Source organism: Misgurnus anguillicaudatus, chromosome 21 (genome assembly GCF_027580225.2).
Source record: "Misgurnus anguillicaudatus chromosome 21, ASM2758022v2, whole genome shotgun sequence".
Taxonomy (NCBI): Eukaryota; Metazoa; Chordata; class Actinopteri; order Cypriniformes; family Cobitidae; genus Misgurnus; species Misgurnus anguillicaudatus.
The window spans coordinates 29,624,841-29,641,680 of NC_073357.2; the positions used below are offsets into that span (position 1 = coordinate 29,624,841).

Consider the following 16,840-nt stretch of genomic DNA (forward strand, 5'->3'; position numbering starts at 1 on the left):
TGATGAAGGCACCTAGCAGGAAGAACATTGCGACATCATCAAGCCCCATATATGGTAAAGACAACTCCAACGGAAACAGCTAGACTGTCAGCCGCGTTGGTTTAATGTTTGCTACGTTATAATTAATTTGGCAAATGTGTTTCCATCTCCCTTTATTCGCATTTACTCTTTTTCGCAAAAATTAAAATCCACCTCAAGCGAAAGTAAAAATCAAAAGTTTGACGTTTCCTCGTTTTTGATGCGATACTTAAAATGCGCATTCAATTATGGTGATGGAAACATGGCTACTGGTCATATTTTTAATTTGCAATGTTCACGATCCCTTTTGTTTAAAATATAACCCGCTGCATATTGGCACCTCTCTCGTGCACGTGCAAAGAGCTGGGCTCTGTTCGAAGGCAGATCACTAGGTAGTAATCCTGTTTATGATATGCATTTCAAGGAGTTGTAGCAATACATCCCTCGTCTTTAAAATATAAATCGCGTTCCGCTGGACCGATGTTTTTGAATGCACTTCTGAGAGGTTTATTTTCCCCCGCTTGGCAAGCCGACCGGACGTGACGTGGGGGTGTGGCAGCATTGATGATCCCATTTTTTAATTCAAAGTTCGAGGTTGTGACTTAATTTCGATCGATTTCGATTTAAAATCGAAATAGTGACACCCTTAATTCTAAGTAACCAAATGTACTATATAGACACAGAAATTTTGTATCGGTGCATTCCTACTTTACACTTTATGGAGAAATCAGGAATGCTTTACTTATAATATTATCTACATATTAAAGAATGTTGTAAAGAAAAGAAAAAACTAAATTAAAGACATTTCACATTACAGATTTTTAAGGACTTCTCTGTTCTTTCTCTTCATCTTTTATCTCTTTAATGCACACAGTACTTCCAGACCGAAGTATTGATATTGTTCGAGCAGAAGAGTAGATGTTAAACCATGTCAGCCTTCTTTTCGATTCATTATGCACCTCTCAGTCCGGTAATTGATAGAGAAAGAACAAAGTGATGAAAGACATGAGTAGATCTTGGAGCTGGAGTGAAGATCTAATGTCAGTTTTTGATCAGCATGATAGAATCAAAAAACAAGGCAATGCTGTATCACACATTATTGATTTCTCAAGTGTTTGTGAAAGCGAACACACAGACATCGTCAATAAATGATGTCTTGTTCTCAAAATACAAATAAGAAAAAATCCTCTCCTTTCTTCACTGCTCTTTTGAGCTCCGAAATTGCCTCTTAGAAAATCAAAGACAAGCCTCAGGGTCATCATATTTTTTAACAGTGATCTCAATGATAAACCGATACGTACGCAGTCTATTCTGTTCTGTTCATTTCTTCTGCTTTGAAGAGTTGAATTTATTGATGTGACTTTTTGTGTTGTACTGTGACACGTGGTAAAACCCAAATAAATCAATGTACAAAAATGACAAATGTTTAAAGAGACCACTAATAGAGCTTCTTGGGTTGTGGTCGTAAAACCACAGAAGATAATTAGCATTTTTGAGCCATTGGTTCCCTTGGGAATTTCCTATGGGTTTTTTAGAATGGTGGTTTTGGATAAAGTAAAATCAAGTCTGTGGTTCAAATCACTTGAGACTTTCACTTGTGTTCACACAGTCATACTTCGTCTCAAACGTGAATTTTTATCAAATTTTATAAAAAATATTTTATAAGATATAAAATAAGTCTTTGTTGTCCCCAGAGTGCGTATGTGAAGTTTTAGCTCAAATATCCCACAGATTATTTATTATAGCAAGTTAAAATTGCCACTTTTTATAGGCACAAGGCAAAAATGTGCAGTTTTTGGGTGTGTTTTTTAAAATGCAAATGAGCTGATGAAATGCAAACACTGATTGCAATGATAGTGGTTGTTTGTTTAAAGGGACACTCCACTTTTTTTGAAAATATGCTCATTTCCAGCTCCCCTAGAGTTAAAAAGTTTATTTTTACCGTTTTGGAATCTATTCAGCTGATCTCCGGGTCTGGCGCTAGCACTTTTAGCATAGCTTAGCATAATCCATTGAATCTGATTAGACCATTAGCATCGTGCTAAAAAATTACCAAGGAGTTTCGATATGTTTTCTGTCTACTTGACTCTTCTGTAGTTGCATCGTGTTATAAGACTGACGGAAAATTAAAAGTTGTGATTTTCTAGGCAGATATGGTTAGAAACTATACTCTCATTGTGGCGTAATAATCAAGGACTTTGCTGATGTAACATGGCTGCAGCAGGCGTAGTTATATTACGCACTGCCAGAAAATAGTCCCCTGCTATTGAAAGTAACCAAGAGGACTATTTTCGGGCAGTGCGTAATATCACTATTTTTCACTAAATCTCCGTCAGTCTTAGTACACAATGTAACTACAATAGAGTCATGTTTTAGGTAGGAGAACAATCTCGAGGCTCTTTGGTTATTTTTTGGCTCGATGCTGGTGGTCTAGTCGGATTCGGTGGATTGTGCTAAGCTATGCTAAAAGTGCTTGCGAGAGACCCGGAGATCAGCTGAATGGATTCCAACACGGTAGGAATCAGGTGTTTGGCTCTAGGGGGGCTGAAAGATGGGCATATTTTCAGGGAGAGTGGAATGTCCCTTTAAATTGAAACTCAGTTGTGCTGTCAATTATTTTTTTCTCTCTCTTTCTCTCTGCACTTAATGGCAGTGAAGTGGTTGGATTAAGGGGCAGTATTTTTGTAATAAGACTTGCTTACAGTGAATGGTTTACAAAAAAAGTTACTGGGTTGATCTTTTTCACATTTTCTAGGTTTATACAGTAGAAGCACTGGGGACTCAATTAAAGCACTTAAACATGGAAAAAGTCAGATTTTTACATTATTTTTACCCCATTAAAGACGCTGTGAATTCAGTTTTTAATATAACCCAATAGTGTGGCTATATATACAGTTTTTCATCATTATTGATTATATGTTGATCTGTTTCAATCTGTTTAATTTATTTCCACGTTTGGCTACTTGTGTTACTGTGCAGCAAGAGAAATCACAGCTGAGGAAAGAGCTGTGGAGGATTGAGGATGTACTCGCAGGCCTCAGCTCCAGCAAAGCCAACTACAACGTGACCATTGACTCAGTGAGGAATCCAGGTGAGAGCGGGCCACTGTCCGCCAACACCCCCATGCACTGGACCACAGTCAGAGGTACTGAGGTCAAGCATCAAATGGATCTCTGGTTACTGCATGCGGGTCGTACTGATAATCATGGGTGTGTGTTTTCTGTACTCTATGTGATATTGGCGTGTGGGATGCTTGTGTTACCCAGAGAGGAAACTCGTGCCTTCAGCGTCATTGTCCGCAGTGCCTTCTCTCTCTGCAAGCCCTTCCACAGGAGAGCTGAAAGCTGGTCAACCCAGTCCTCACCTCAGCCCGGTGCAATCTACCCAACATCCCATGCAGCTCTTGCAAGGACTCCACAAACCAAAATGGGTGATTGAAATTAACTTATCTACTTCTCTATTTATTTAAAAAAAGATCATCTAACTGTATATATTTATATGGACTTTTTATATTTATAGCCTGAAGAAGATGTGCCACCCAGACCCCCTCTCCCTCACCTATACAGTCCTGATGAACACCCCCCAGCTGTGCCACCTCTTCCCAAAGAGACCTCCGTCATTCGCCACACATCTGTGCGAGGCCTGAAACGACAGTCTGACGAGCGCAAACGCGATCGTGAGATTGGGCAATACACCAATGGGGATCAGAAGGTTTGTCCTGCTCATTTGTTTTGTGATAATAGCTTTATGTTAATGTGGCTCTAAGATGTTGTCTTCTTGAACTCTAGATTGAGCTGCGAGCTTTCCTCAGTGAGCCTGAGCTGCTGGGAGTTGGTGGACAAATGGTGGGCTTAGGCCGTGATAGTGGCTACCAAACCCTTCCAAACAGAGGTATACACACAAATCCAAACCGATATATGACAGCTACAAAAGGTCAATCGGAGGTTTGGTTCATCAGAACCACAGTTTATTTAGGTTGTTTTCACATATGTTGGTGCGCACACTGGTGCGGCCTCGGAGCGCACCAAAATACATTGTATCATTTTTCAGTTAGTGCGGTCCGTGTTCACATATATATTTTATTTTACTCGAAATGCCGCACCGTACACCATGTGACAACGGTCAGCGCTGTCATTGGTCTCTGACAGCTCTTACCGTCTCATGACCACCCCCACGTTTCCACGACAACCAGCCTGACAGAGAGAGAGCAGCTATCAAGATGTGGAGATAAACGTTGCACGTCTTTGTGAAGTTTCTTTGCTTTAACGCGAAATTGCGTAGCTGTTCTATTAAAGCCTTTCTCACGGAGCCGTTTGCTAAAAGCCTGTAATGTCACTATTTGTGTGTGGAGGACAGCTATGCATTTATAAAATCATCAGCTCAAACGTAAATGAGACAGCGAATGTCTATGCAACGGAGCAGGATTGGCTTGATTGTTGTTAACCCACAATATAACACCCGGCTCACGTCACAACGGAAGCCCAGTGGCTCAAACATGTGGAGAACTTCCTGTATTTGGTTCGGCCCGAGGTCCAGCAGTGTTCACACCACAGGTGGGTCGCCCCAGAGTTCGGCAACAGCCGCTCCGAGACTACCTGTTTAGAGCGGTCTCGGAGCGGCCGTTTAGTGCGCACCCGAGTGCGGCTGTTGTGTTCACACTGACCCAAACGCACCGTACTCGGAGCGACACGTCATTTGGGCCGACCTAAACAGTGTATATGTGAAAACACCCTTAGTTTAAAGTTGCAATGTGGGACTTTGCAATGTGAAAGATCTTTTGGCAGCAATGCAATATAATATACATAACTATATTATCAGTGGTGTATAAACACCCTACATACTGAACTGTACTGTTTTTATTATCTTAGAAAGAGCCATTTTTAACTACATACACAAGGGGTTTTCTTACCTCAGGGGTGCTCTGACTCGGTCCTGGAGGGCCGGTGTCCTGCAGAGTTTAGCTCCAACCCTAATCAAACACATCTAAAATGAGAGAAATTTTTTTTTCTAAACACTAGAAACACTTTGCAGGACACCGGTCCTTCACGACAGAGTTTGGGCACTCCTGCCTTACATGGAAGTCGCCGTCATGTTTCTACAGTAGCCATAAACGGACAAATTGTTCTACAGAGCTTGTTTCTACTGTAGCTTCTCTTTGCGTTTTAAAATTGAGGTTGGTTGCAATTAGCAATCTCACCACTAAATGGCGCTAAAAACACACTGGACCATTAACTCTTTCCCCGCCATTGCGTATTTCCGCTATTATCCACCAGGTGGCACTCTTACCCAACTTATAAAACCCGGAAGTATTCCCTTAGGGCAGTGTTTCCCAATCCTGGTCCTCGGGCACCCCCTCCCAGAAAGTTTTAGATGTCTCCTTATTTAAAACACCTGATTCGACTCATCAGCCTCCTTCCAAAATGGTAAACATGTGTCCCTAACAAGCTGATGAGTTAATTCAGGTGTGTTAAATAAGGAGACATCTAAAACTTTCTGGGAGGGGGTGCCCGAGGACCAGGGTTGGGAAACACTGCCTTAGGGCAAACAGTTCAAACTCTGTGTATGTTTTGATCATCGCTCAGAATTTGATTTCTATCAAAAGTTCTTCACACAAATGCAATTATCTCAGCTTTTTGCTCAAAATTTGAAATTTTTGAAGAAACCTACCCATATTTAAGAGTTGATAAATAGAGAACACATAAAGGTAGGCTAAAACCTGTTTTTTTTAAGCAGAGGGTCTGTTCTTTCATTTGATATATTTGATATATATGTTTATATATTTAAAGAACATTTTCTGGAAGGCATTAAACTTCTGTGGAAATCATGAAAACGCTGGCGCTGGCTGGCAAGTTTTTTTTTAAATGGTGGCGGGGAAAGTGTTAAAGTAAATTTTTATTGCTTAGGTATGTTTAACTTATATTAACTTATGTTATTTTCAACATCAACATCATTTGAGACAATCATAATTGTGACAATAATAACAATAATGCAAGATTACTGTGTAAACACAACATTTTCAGTTATTCTTGTAGGAATGCTTATGAAGTGAAGGTAGGCAGTTAAAGGACAAGTTCGGTATTTTACACTTAAAGCCCTGTTTTCAGATTGTTTATGATGAAATAGAACGATTTTGACTGAAATTTGGACATATGATGCTGGCTCGAGAATTTTTCGGCTGCATAGGTGCACTGGAACAATCCTTCCTAAAATGCATTAAACTTTCGTTTACAAAGACGTGAAACTCACCGAGTGGTCAGGGGTGTTCACTGATATGCTCACACAAAAATCGCTGCAAAAGACGCATTTCAACAGGTTTTATCGTAGTTTTTGTCCAACTCCATTGACTTGTATTAGATGTGCTGTGAGGTACGGTATTACTCCGCCGCCGGGAACGGAAATGGTATTGTTTGTATTATCGCCACCAACTGTGCTGGAGTGTTTATTATTTAAGCTCTTAGCGGAAGAATTTACGGTTGTGAGGAGTTTGGAAAAATAGGTCCACAAGTTTACAATGAATGCTAAAACACCTGTTGAAAAGCATCTTTTGCAGTGATTTTTGTGTGAGCATATATTTTTGTGTGAGTTTCACGTCTTTGTAAACGAAAGTTTAATGCATTTTAGGAAGGATTGTTCCAGTGCACCTATACAGCCAATTGTACAGGTGGGGGGTGATACCACAGAAACCAAAAATTCTCGGGCCAGCATCATATGTCCAAATTTCAGTCAAAACCGTTCTATTTCATCATAAACAATCTGAAAATAGGGCTTTACATGTAAAATACCGAACTTGTCCTTTAAGCAAGGAGATCTAAGAGATAAGAGGTTTTTCTTATCCAGTGCAACTTTTCTTAGGTTTGACCAGCTCATCATCAAGACTAAATCAGTCAACAAACATTTCCTCGTTTGTCACCCTCAGAAGAGGAGTCACCACAACAAGCTTGAAGGTAGGAGGGCAAACAAGCACTAGAATTGTAGTGCTATCCACCTTGTGTTCGAACACGAAAGTAAGGGATGTGACGTGTTTCCGTTTTTTGACTTCCATTTCAATAGCCAGCCGGTAGAACACAGTGTAGTGGGAGCACGCATAAAACATGAAATGAACATTTATGGTAAATATTTACTACACATGCCATTTATAACCCAATGGGAGGATGAAATGAAGAAGTGGCCTGATATATCATATGAAGATATATTCAATCATTTCGTGTTGTTGCTTTGGAGTGACAGGTCTTCAATGCGCAACTAAAAAAGTATGTAGGCGCACAGCAGTATGCGCGCTCATAAGTGTCGCAGTCCCAAACCGTGCGCGGTGCTTGTTTTTTCCAGGCGCGTCCGCATCGAGTTAAAAACTTTTTAGAATGCCTCAAGTGCACTGCAGGTCATGCGACAAAAATCAACAGACGGCCACGTTTTCCACACAGTTTTAGACGCGAAATGTGAACCGCCCCTAACAGCAATTTTTAATTGACATTTTTATGGTGACACATCAAGCTTCACGCGGTCCAACAGTCGGCAGCAGTATTTCTCATTCAGCACATTGTAAGTTATTTGAACTAACCATAATAAGCATAATTAAACTATTACATTTATTCAGTATAGTTTTTAGTTTTATGAAATATTATTATATTGCTTCTTACGCACTATAACTGAGCTTATGAAATTATTTTCTTATTTTAAAATTATTAGCATGTTTTATACTACGGGTCCGTTGAATGCTTGAATCTGATTGGCTGATGAACATTCTGAGGTGTGCAATTATTTTCTGGAAAAAGCACGGCGAACGTAGTTCCAGGCAGCTCTCTTGACCGCATTACAGTTCCATATCATTTCGCATAGTTAAAGGCGGAGTCCACGATGTTTGAAAAACGGTTTGGAAAAGAAGACGGGCCGACTACCAAAACACACTAATAGCCAATCAAATCAAATCAAATGCCGGGTTGCGTATGTGTGGGGCGGGTCTGTCAACAGAAGGTCCAGATTCTATTGGGGTAGGGGCGTGTTTGTTTAGGTGATTTCAAATATCAACATTGGCTTTCAAACATCATGGACTCCGCCTTTAACTGTAATAATGGACTAACAAAAACAACATGACGGACGATTTTCCGAGGCAATAACAGCGCTGTTTAGAGATGCACAGAGGTAGCCTCGTTCACACAATCTCTCGCTCGCCCTTTCTCTCTCGCTCTCTCTCTCTCTGTCTCTGTCGCTCACGCTCTCTTTCTAATAACTTCATTAATAACTGCATTACAATGCTATCAACAGCTCAAGCCTACATTGCCAGCTTTAAAATGACGTTTTGAAACAAGCAAAAGAGCTGTTAGAAGAAATAGTCCTTCTCACAATAGCGATTTAAGTACAAAAACCAGACAAATCCCTTTAAATATATTATGTGATTGATGTCTTGAGATGTGGTAACCATAGTATAAGTGGAATAATTGACGCCGGGCCGTTGAATTATTGAAAAATAATGCCCTCGGATGTGCATTATTTTTCCAATAATTCAACGGCCCGTTTTCAATTATTACACATATAAAACATAACAAGAGTACCTGCAAAAATATTAACTAACGTACTGTTATCGCATTTTGTAATATTATATAGTATCATAATAAATAATCCAGCTAAATCAGCATATTTTTATCAGCATAATATTAGTTGTTTTTGAATAATTTCTGTGTTTATTGTTCACTGGCAGTGTCTATGAAGTGTTTTACTGGATGGATGTGTGGATACAGATCATGGGTGCATGTGCACCACATTCACATTCAGCTCTTGTGCATGGATTATAGTTAAAAGAAATGTTTTGTAGAGATTAACTGCGTTAGTACTAGCTATATGGCAACCCCTAACTGCACAAATTATGCCTCTCTATGCTGGATTTCATAATAAACATTAACAAGCCAGTCAAAACGGCACACCTGTGTCTCTCGCAATACCGCTACCATTAGCTTTAGTGGCTCACCGGAAGTTTTACACAAAGGAGCTCAAAGATGGTGGCGCCCACATTTACGTCAAAAATAAGGTGGATAGTCAAAGAGAGCTTTGGCAGAACTAACAAGCAACAGGTTGATTTGAGACAGCACTCAGTGCAAACCACTGAGCATATGAAATAAACTTAAAAAAATCCAGATTGTAGATTGCTCTCAAATCACTGTGGGCTGTGAATACACTGTGCTTTTCCCACCCTGATGGATTCATATTAACAAATATGCACAGTTTTAAAATGGCTTTTTTAAGCCTGCCATTTGATTTATTTCTTTTTTTTTTGACAGTAATGTTACTACAGCAGGTAAATAAGGATATTGTATTACGAAATAATTTATTTTGCCATAATGCCCAGCTATTATCCTCATCATCACAATCCGACAATTTTAATCAAGTTTTCCAGAGAGCCATGCAAAAAAACAAAATACATCATAAGAAGACATGCATATGATCTATATGATATAATCTGATGTGATCTGATTTTACTGGATAGTGCACCAGAGTCCCTCCTCTGTCTCTTTCCTGCTTTCTTCACTTTCTCCTTGTTTTTTTTTGGTGCCGTTTGTTCCAGCATTACTAACATCCACTGATGTTTCTTAGGAAAGACCAAAGAGTGCCTTGGAACGACTGTACTCCGAGGAGCCTTCGCAGCAGCGCAGTCGCATGAGCGCCGAGGAGCAGCTGGAAAGGATGAAGCGTCACCAAAAGGCTCTCGTACGTGAGCGTAAGAGAACGCTCAGCCACAACGAGCGCCAGGCCTCCTCATCTCGGGCTTCCTCCAGACCGGTGTCTGCTGACCTGGGATCAGTACGTTTAAGCACAAAACACATGCGATCCTAAAGAGAGGACTGATGCCCTGACATAAACTCGGCTATTTACACTGTTTTAATGGAGAACTGTAAGGTTTGGCGTTATCACGCTCAGAGTTTTACTGAATTAGTGTCTACCGCAGGTAAGTAGGTATGCGGGAGGTGAAGTGGAAGAGGGCGAGAGAGATTCTGTCATGTTCAAAAGAATGTACAAGAGCTACATGAAATGTTGTGTCCCAATGAGAGACAGATACATGTGTTAAGATAAAACTGAGCGATTGATTTTTATTACAGTTTTTATTCAAAAGTCTAATAACATTCGTATTCAGTTGAAACTCAGTTGAGCTTTTGCGGTAGTTTATGCGGATACACAGCCTGATCTTACGTGAATTTATTACTATTTTACGAGGTGGCTAATTTGTGTGAATAATACAATAACCTATGATTATTAGAAAAAAGGGTGAAAGCAGATTCTACTATAACATATAAATATGATTGTATGAATTTACAGAATTAACCACCTCGTGAAATATTTCAGGTTGCCGTGAGGTGGAATGCATCTTTATTGGGGGATGCATCTTCATCAGCATCTTTTCATTAGGGGTCTATAAGCCCAAGTCAACACTAACATCAGAATGCTCCTTTAACCCTTAAACATTAACTCAATGCTCCAGGTTTAAGAGAAAGATTTGTTTGTGGACTCATACGATTAACAGATTTACAAGCTCTCAAGCCTTTTAGCTGTCCATCACTCAGCCATAATGATTATAGTGCAGCTTCAGCCTGCCAAAAATACATCATTCCCAGATGCTTTGTGCTTACTTCACTAATTTATTTATTTTTTTGTTTTTCACTAATTTTGCCAAATTTCACTTCATACCTGGCTTGCTAATAACCAAGGTCATATAAAACCTGCAAAATCGAATTTCGCACATTTTAGGCACGCATTTGTACATAGAACGAGGACATGATTTTATGACATCATATTTCCTTCATGTTTAATTTTTCTTTTCAAGTAGTCAGTTTCTTTGCTATTCAGCAAAATGTGACTCTGAAGCTCATCTTACATAGTTTTAATCATTTTAAAATCCTTTTTTGGTTTTATAATTTTACATAATGTTTTTTTCTATATGTACTAGCATGTACAGTATTCACTGTGAATGAGGCCTATGGATGGCGATGTTGTCGTGATTTTACACCTGCTCAATGCATGTGTGTGTGCCATTCTCTCTCCATCATTGTTTTTTATTTTTTTGTACTTACTAAGCATGTTTTTTAAATCACTTGTACGGTCATAACAATTTAACAGCAAAGTGTAGCATGATTTACAAAAGGAAATCAGCTTTGCTTTTTTCTCTATATTTTTTCTATGTCGATGTTTGCAGATGAGAAAATAAACTCTTTGCTAGTAAAACAACAACAACGAAAACAGGGTCATTGTACTTTTTCTGTCTACTGTGAATGTGTAACCACACTTTATATCCGACACTGGTTTATTTTTGTCCAGTAAGCACAATAAAGCCTGGGAATGAAGCATGTATATGAATTTGCTGATTTTTATTGCATGGTACTTGGCCTATAGGACTGATGCACACTACGGTTTGAGAGCTTGAACACAATATCACTCCACCTCACAATAGTCAGTAACCCACATGTGTTTTCTTAAAGGTGCAGTGTGTAAATTTTAGCAGCATCTAGTGGTGAGTTTGCGAATTGCAACCAACGGCTCAGTCCACTGCTCACCCCTTGCTTTTGAAACACACAGAGAAGTTATGGTAGCTGCCACCGGACAAACATGTCATCGTCGGAGACAACTTAGTAAAATTGTCCGTTAAGGGCTTCTGTAGAAAAATGGCGGCCCAAAATGGCGACTTCTATATAGATAAAAAGGTCTCGTTCTGAGATAATAAACACATAACAGTTCATTATGAAAGGTCTTTATACACCACTGATAATATAGTTTTGTATATTATTTTGCATTTCTCTCAAGAGATTGTCTTAATAATTACACACTGCCCCTTTAAAGGACTCTCCTTTTTCAGCTTTTCATTTCACAAGAGCACACAGAAATCATTTGGTCTGCATCACAAATATTTATTTATTTATTTATTTTTTTAGTTATATTCTTGGCCATACACTGAGTAAGAAAGGACATGAAAGTACAGGGAGAAGAGAGAGGGGTATGGGATCGGCAAATGACCACGAGCCGGGAATCGAACTGGGGTCGCCGAAAGTGCGAAAGCACCACATGTCGGAGTGCTGCCCACTACACTATCAGCTCTGACACTAATATTTATTTAATAGCATACTGTTTGTACAATATTTGGGGCACAGGTTAAATATATTGGTTCGTAGGGATTTTAAAAACTAGGGAGTAACAAATAGGCACCCACGTGAATAATCTGTTACATTGAAATATATTTTAGGCACATATTTTTATTTGGCATAATATCAGATTTCTGTTTGTTTTAAATTTTGTTTAAAGGTGACATAGAATGATTGAACGGAGTATTTATCCTTGTTCTGTGATGTGACATGTAGACAAAAATTTTTTTGTTTGGGTCTGTAATGCCTTAGAAGCTTCCTAAAAACCTCTCTCAGATAGCTCTATTAGGGTGGGGGATTTTAAACAAGTTGTTTTGCACCTATTTGGCTCCCCCTACTGGCTTAACTTGCAATCTCATTACTGATTGGCTGACTTTGCTGCCACTCAAAAAATGTAGCCAATTATTTTAAAGTGGAGGGGGAGTTAGATGCCTGTGATGTCATAAGCATCAGTTTTTCAGATTGGGCTGTTTTCTGGCTGACATTTCTAAAAGAGGAATTTCTATGAGACTGAGATGTTTAGCATGTTTAGCACTTTGTGTATGTTTGTGAATGTGGGTAGACTACCATTATTCAACAAAGACAAGGTAAAAATGTTTTTTCATTCTCTGTCCCCTTTAAAAGAACAATTGCCAAGTTTTTAGTTTCTTAAATGGAATCCATAGAAATATAATCTTATTTTAGGTTTATGCGTTAATTTTTATACTTATACAATCATTACCATTCATTGTTTGAATATTTTCTTGCACATTTATAGGGTCAGGAACGTTGACAAATACACTGTAGCGTGCAAATATAGTTTTGCTGCTTATAGAAAACCCAAGGTTAAGTGTGTAGTGTCAAAAACTCTTTTAAAGCACATTCACTGCTTATTTTTTATATTTTCCAAATTGCATCCTAAGGTTACACCATTAAGATATTTTTGAAATTTGTGACCCTGCCTATGAGAATTCATCTCAAGTCATTTTCTTTGTGTGTGATGTACCTTTTTCTACATAAAATAATGTAAATATTCATTTTGTGAAAATATAACCTTGATATCTTTAATATTGACTGAGTGAGGCCATGATAAAGTTTGAAATCAATGCAGAATCAGTGAGTGAAATTAAACATCGAGGCTCCTAATCCAATAATTAGACTTTATGAGACTTTAGCCTGGATTTTAAAGACAAAGTCACATTATGGACATATTTTGTGTCATTGTTCCAAAAAACTTGAATATCAATCAGTGCACTTACAAACTTTTATACTTGACCTGTCCTGAGAGGAGGAGAATATTGCTTCATATCAAATATTGTATCTGACTTTGTCATGTCCAGAGCTGGTTGTGTGTGAGGTGTAGCTGTCTGAGTGCTGTGTGTCTGTGTGTCCTCAGTGGAGGAGAGAGCAGGACTTTGATTTGCAGCTGCTGGACCGAGCAGTGCAGGGTGAGGAGAGACCGGCTGAGCACAAAGAGAGACAGCGCTCTCACTCCGATGAATGGCTGACTCTGAGCAGCACACCCATGAGAGAGCTGGACCTGGAGCCGCTGGACTATCAGTTAGACCTTAGCAAAGAGGTACAGTAACCCTTCTGCTTTCCCATCTTTCTTTGTCTCTGAAAGAAAGACCTCTGTCATTTTGACCCAACTACAGAAAGGGTCGGAATGGTTATGATCTCCTATCATCAAACATTTGCAAAGATGAACATTTAGGCTTTATTAAGATGATTGGAATAAAGATTAAAATGTGCAAATGGATGTCACCACCTCCAAGATAAACAAACTGCTTTTAAATGTACTGTAGGATCACGTCAGATCAAAGCTCTGTACATTACATAAAATATTACAAATAAATGATAATAACTGAGTGGACATCACATGTTTAAATGCAAACTGTCTGGCACCTGTGCTGTCAGCATATCGCCTTGTCCATCGCTCCTTAAAACAATAGCTACTGCCCTACAAAGGCAAAGTCCAGTTACTATGCAAACACTAAAACAGAAAAATGCCCTTAAAATTTTTACACCAGCCCTTTAAACACGTTACTGCAATTTTGACACTCATATTTCTCTGAAATGTGACAAAATTGAACCAGAAGACTGTGTAGTTACTGCGCTTTGCCTTTTTAGGGCAGAACAGATGGATGTGACGTACCTCATTGTTTGCTCTCATTACCTGTATATAGCTGTCAAGACCACAGAAAGTTGCCATCCCTGAACGCTATGTAGACCAGGAGCCAGAAGAGCCTCTGAGTCCTCAGGAAATGGAGGCCCGTCACCGTAAAGTGGAACGAATCAAAAGCATCCTGACTAAGTCCAGGTACTAAGTCTCATCCATCCATCTTCTGTCATCCTAGTTTTGGCCATCCCAAATGTAAATTCCTGCAAACAAGGGTACTATATGCCTTGAGATTAGCGAGAGAGTGCGTCTGCTTGTTTTTTAAATTAATTAAAACTATTTTAGCCTTAAATGTGATGTAAATTTTAGCAGCATCTTGTGGTAAGATAGCAAATTGCAACCAACAGCTCACCGCTCGATTTCAAAACACATATGGTAGCCGCCCGCCACAGGACAAACATGTCGTTGTCTAACTCAGTGGTTCTCAGATGGTGCCAGGGGGGCCCCAGTTTTATGACATTTTATAAAATACATTCATTTTACAATGAATTCTGTGTAATTAAACCTAACAAACATACGGCTACTAACCAACAGCACTACTTTGTTTAACTTAATATGTTTTGTTTAATTAAAATTTTACATTTTAGAGCAGTTTTTTGTTATACATTTTCTTTGGGGGGGCCACGAAAGAAATGCACCGTACATAAGGGGGGCCGCACGCGGAAAAAGTTTGAGAACCACTGGTCTAACTATGCGTTCACATCAGACACAAATGAAGCAAATAAATTGTGCTATTCACACATAGATGGACGCTTGAACATTTTGAGTTGACTTGCTTCATTCGCGCATGAAATTCAAACGCTGGAAACTTTAGCTAGCTTGCAGTTTCAATATGTGTATATATAGAGCTCAAATTGAGTTAAGAGCGTTTTTTACAACCGACCAGATTGTGCGACCTCCTCACTCACTTTCTTCCAAGCAAGATTCTTTTTATTCCCATTTCTATAAAAGTACGAAGATGTGTCGTACAGCTCCGGGTGTCCACATACAGCAACGATAATTTTGTCTTCCATTGTTGTTTTGGATTTGTGCCTTTGCTCGCTACGACGTAATCACATCACTACTAGAGCAAGCTCCTGATTGGTAAATGCAACACGAATATCCAGATTCATGCATTATTCGCCTCATTTGTGCGAATCATGGCACAAAATCTCTTTAGAACAGTTTGTCCGTTTAGGGCTACTATAGATGAGTTGCATGGCGACATCATTAACTGGTTGCGCGCAACCAAGAGGCAGAAAGAAGAGACATGCCTTGTGTTGTAGGCTAGTAGGGGTGTCTGTAAGTCAAAATGCCAAGGAGTTGTTGCGTGGAAAATAGTACCAACAGAGTCAGTGCTGGGTGCCTGATGTTAACATACCAGCAGATGCGACTATTACTAGCTTAACATTATAATTCATACATGTAATCACAGTAACACTGCAAAAATAAAGACAGAAAAACAGATCCAACTAAAATCAAGTTTTATTTATATACAAACAATAAAGAAAGGTTGTTGCAGTAGCGGACCAGCTCACCAAGCAGGCTTTTTGCCTCCTGGATGCGCGCGCACCCTGTAATGTTTGTAAACCGGCAACCCGTCTATAGAAACATGACAGCAACTTCCATGTAAGGCAACCCTGTCAGGAATGGCAAGGCGGATGAATCCAGGCGCAGACACGGATACAACACTGAACAATTTATTTACGAAAACAGGAAAACAAAAATCCACAATGGGGGTAAAACAAGACAATATACACAGGACCGGATAAACACTAAACTAGACTAGACTATGACATTAAACTAGGCTTTGACTGACTAAACACTAGTGATGGGTCATTCGCGAACGAGCCGCTCTAAGAGCTGATTCTTTGTAGCGAACGAGCAGAGCCGAATCTTCAGACGCATGCAGGGGTGGCACCGTAAGAGCCGGCTCTTCTTAGGGATCCGAGCCAGAAGAGCCGAATCTATGAAAAGAGCTGGACTGCCATCACTAAAATGTAGAGCCGGAGCTTGAGCCGAAAGAGACGAATCTATGGAAAGAGCCGGACTGCCCATCACTACTAAACACTAATAACATTCAATGCACAGACAATAAACTTGGCTTACTTGTTATAGAAACAGACAGGAACACATCTGGATAACACAGTACGATCACAGACAGAACACTGGGCACAGACACTTTAAAAAAAAAACGTTATTAAAAAAGTGACAAGACACAGGAAATACGTGGTTTAGTATAGTCAATAGACGGTTTCAGCAGTAACAGCATAAACAAGCGGCTGTCGCGGTCCGCACGTAACTTCCGGTAAACTCCGCTAATAATAAATAAACACAAAGTACTTTAAACGTAGTTTATTTATATAACAAGCAAAAAAACAACACATAGATTACCTAGAAAACCAAAACATTTGTTATTTTCGACGAGGCATTATTTGTTCAAGAGATCAGTTTAGCAACTAGTCAGACCATTAAAAAAACAAAACCGGAAGTAAAGTTCGGATCCAGACGTGTATCGCGTGCGTCCGATGAAACCGTTTATACCAGGGGTGTACAATCTGCAGAG

At 39.4% G+C, this 16,840-nt stretch overlaps 1 protein-coding gene across 16 annotated transcripts in view; it reads left to right on the forward strand.

The window, feature by feature from the left end:
• plekha7b (pleckstrin homology domain containing, family A member 7b) overlaps window positions 1–16,840 on the forward strand; it is a 139,274-nt gene that overhangs the window by 109,311 nt on the left and 13,123 nt on the right. For 12 of the 16 annotated variants that reach the window (XM_055201414.2, XM_055201395.2, XM_055201421.2 and 9 more), the window contains 8 exons: window positions 2,998–3,163; window positions 3,285–3,448; window positions 3,538–3,729; window positions 3,807–3,909; window positions 6,871–6,962; window positions 9,604–9,810; window positions 13,513–13,695; window positions 14,303–14,436. In XM_055201414.2, the coding sequence (XP_055057389.2) occupies window positions 2,998–3,163; window positions 3,285–3,448; window positions 3,538–3,729; window positions 3,807–3,909; window positions 6,871–6,962; window positions 9,604–9,810; window positions 13,513–13,695; window positions 14,303–14,436 (1,241 nt within the window). Of the gene's footprint in view, window positions 1–2,997; window positions 3,164–3,284; window positions 3,449–3,537; window positions 3,730–3,806; window positions 3,994–4,754; window positions 4,775–6,870; window positions 6,963–9,603; window positions 9,811–13,512; window positions 13,696–14,302; window positions 14,437–16,840 lie in introns of those variants that run through there. The other 4 variants (XM_055201409.2, XM_055201471.2, XM_055201441.2 and 1 more) reach the window with 2 other exon arrangements.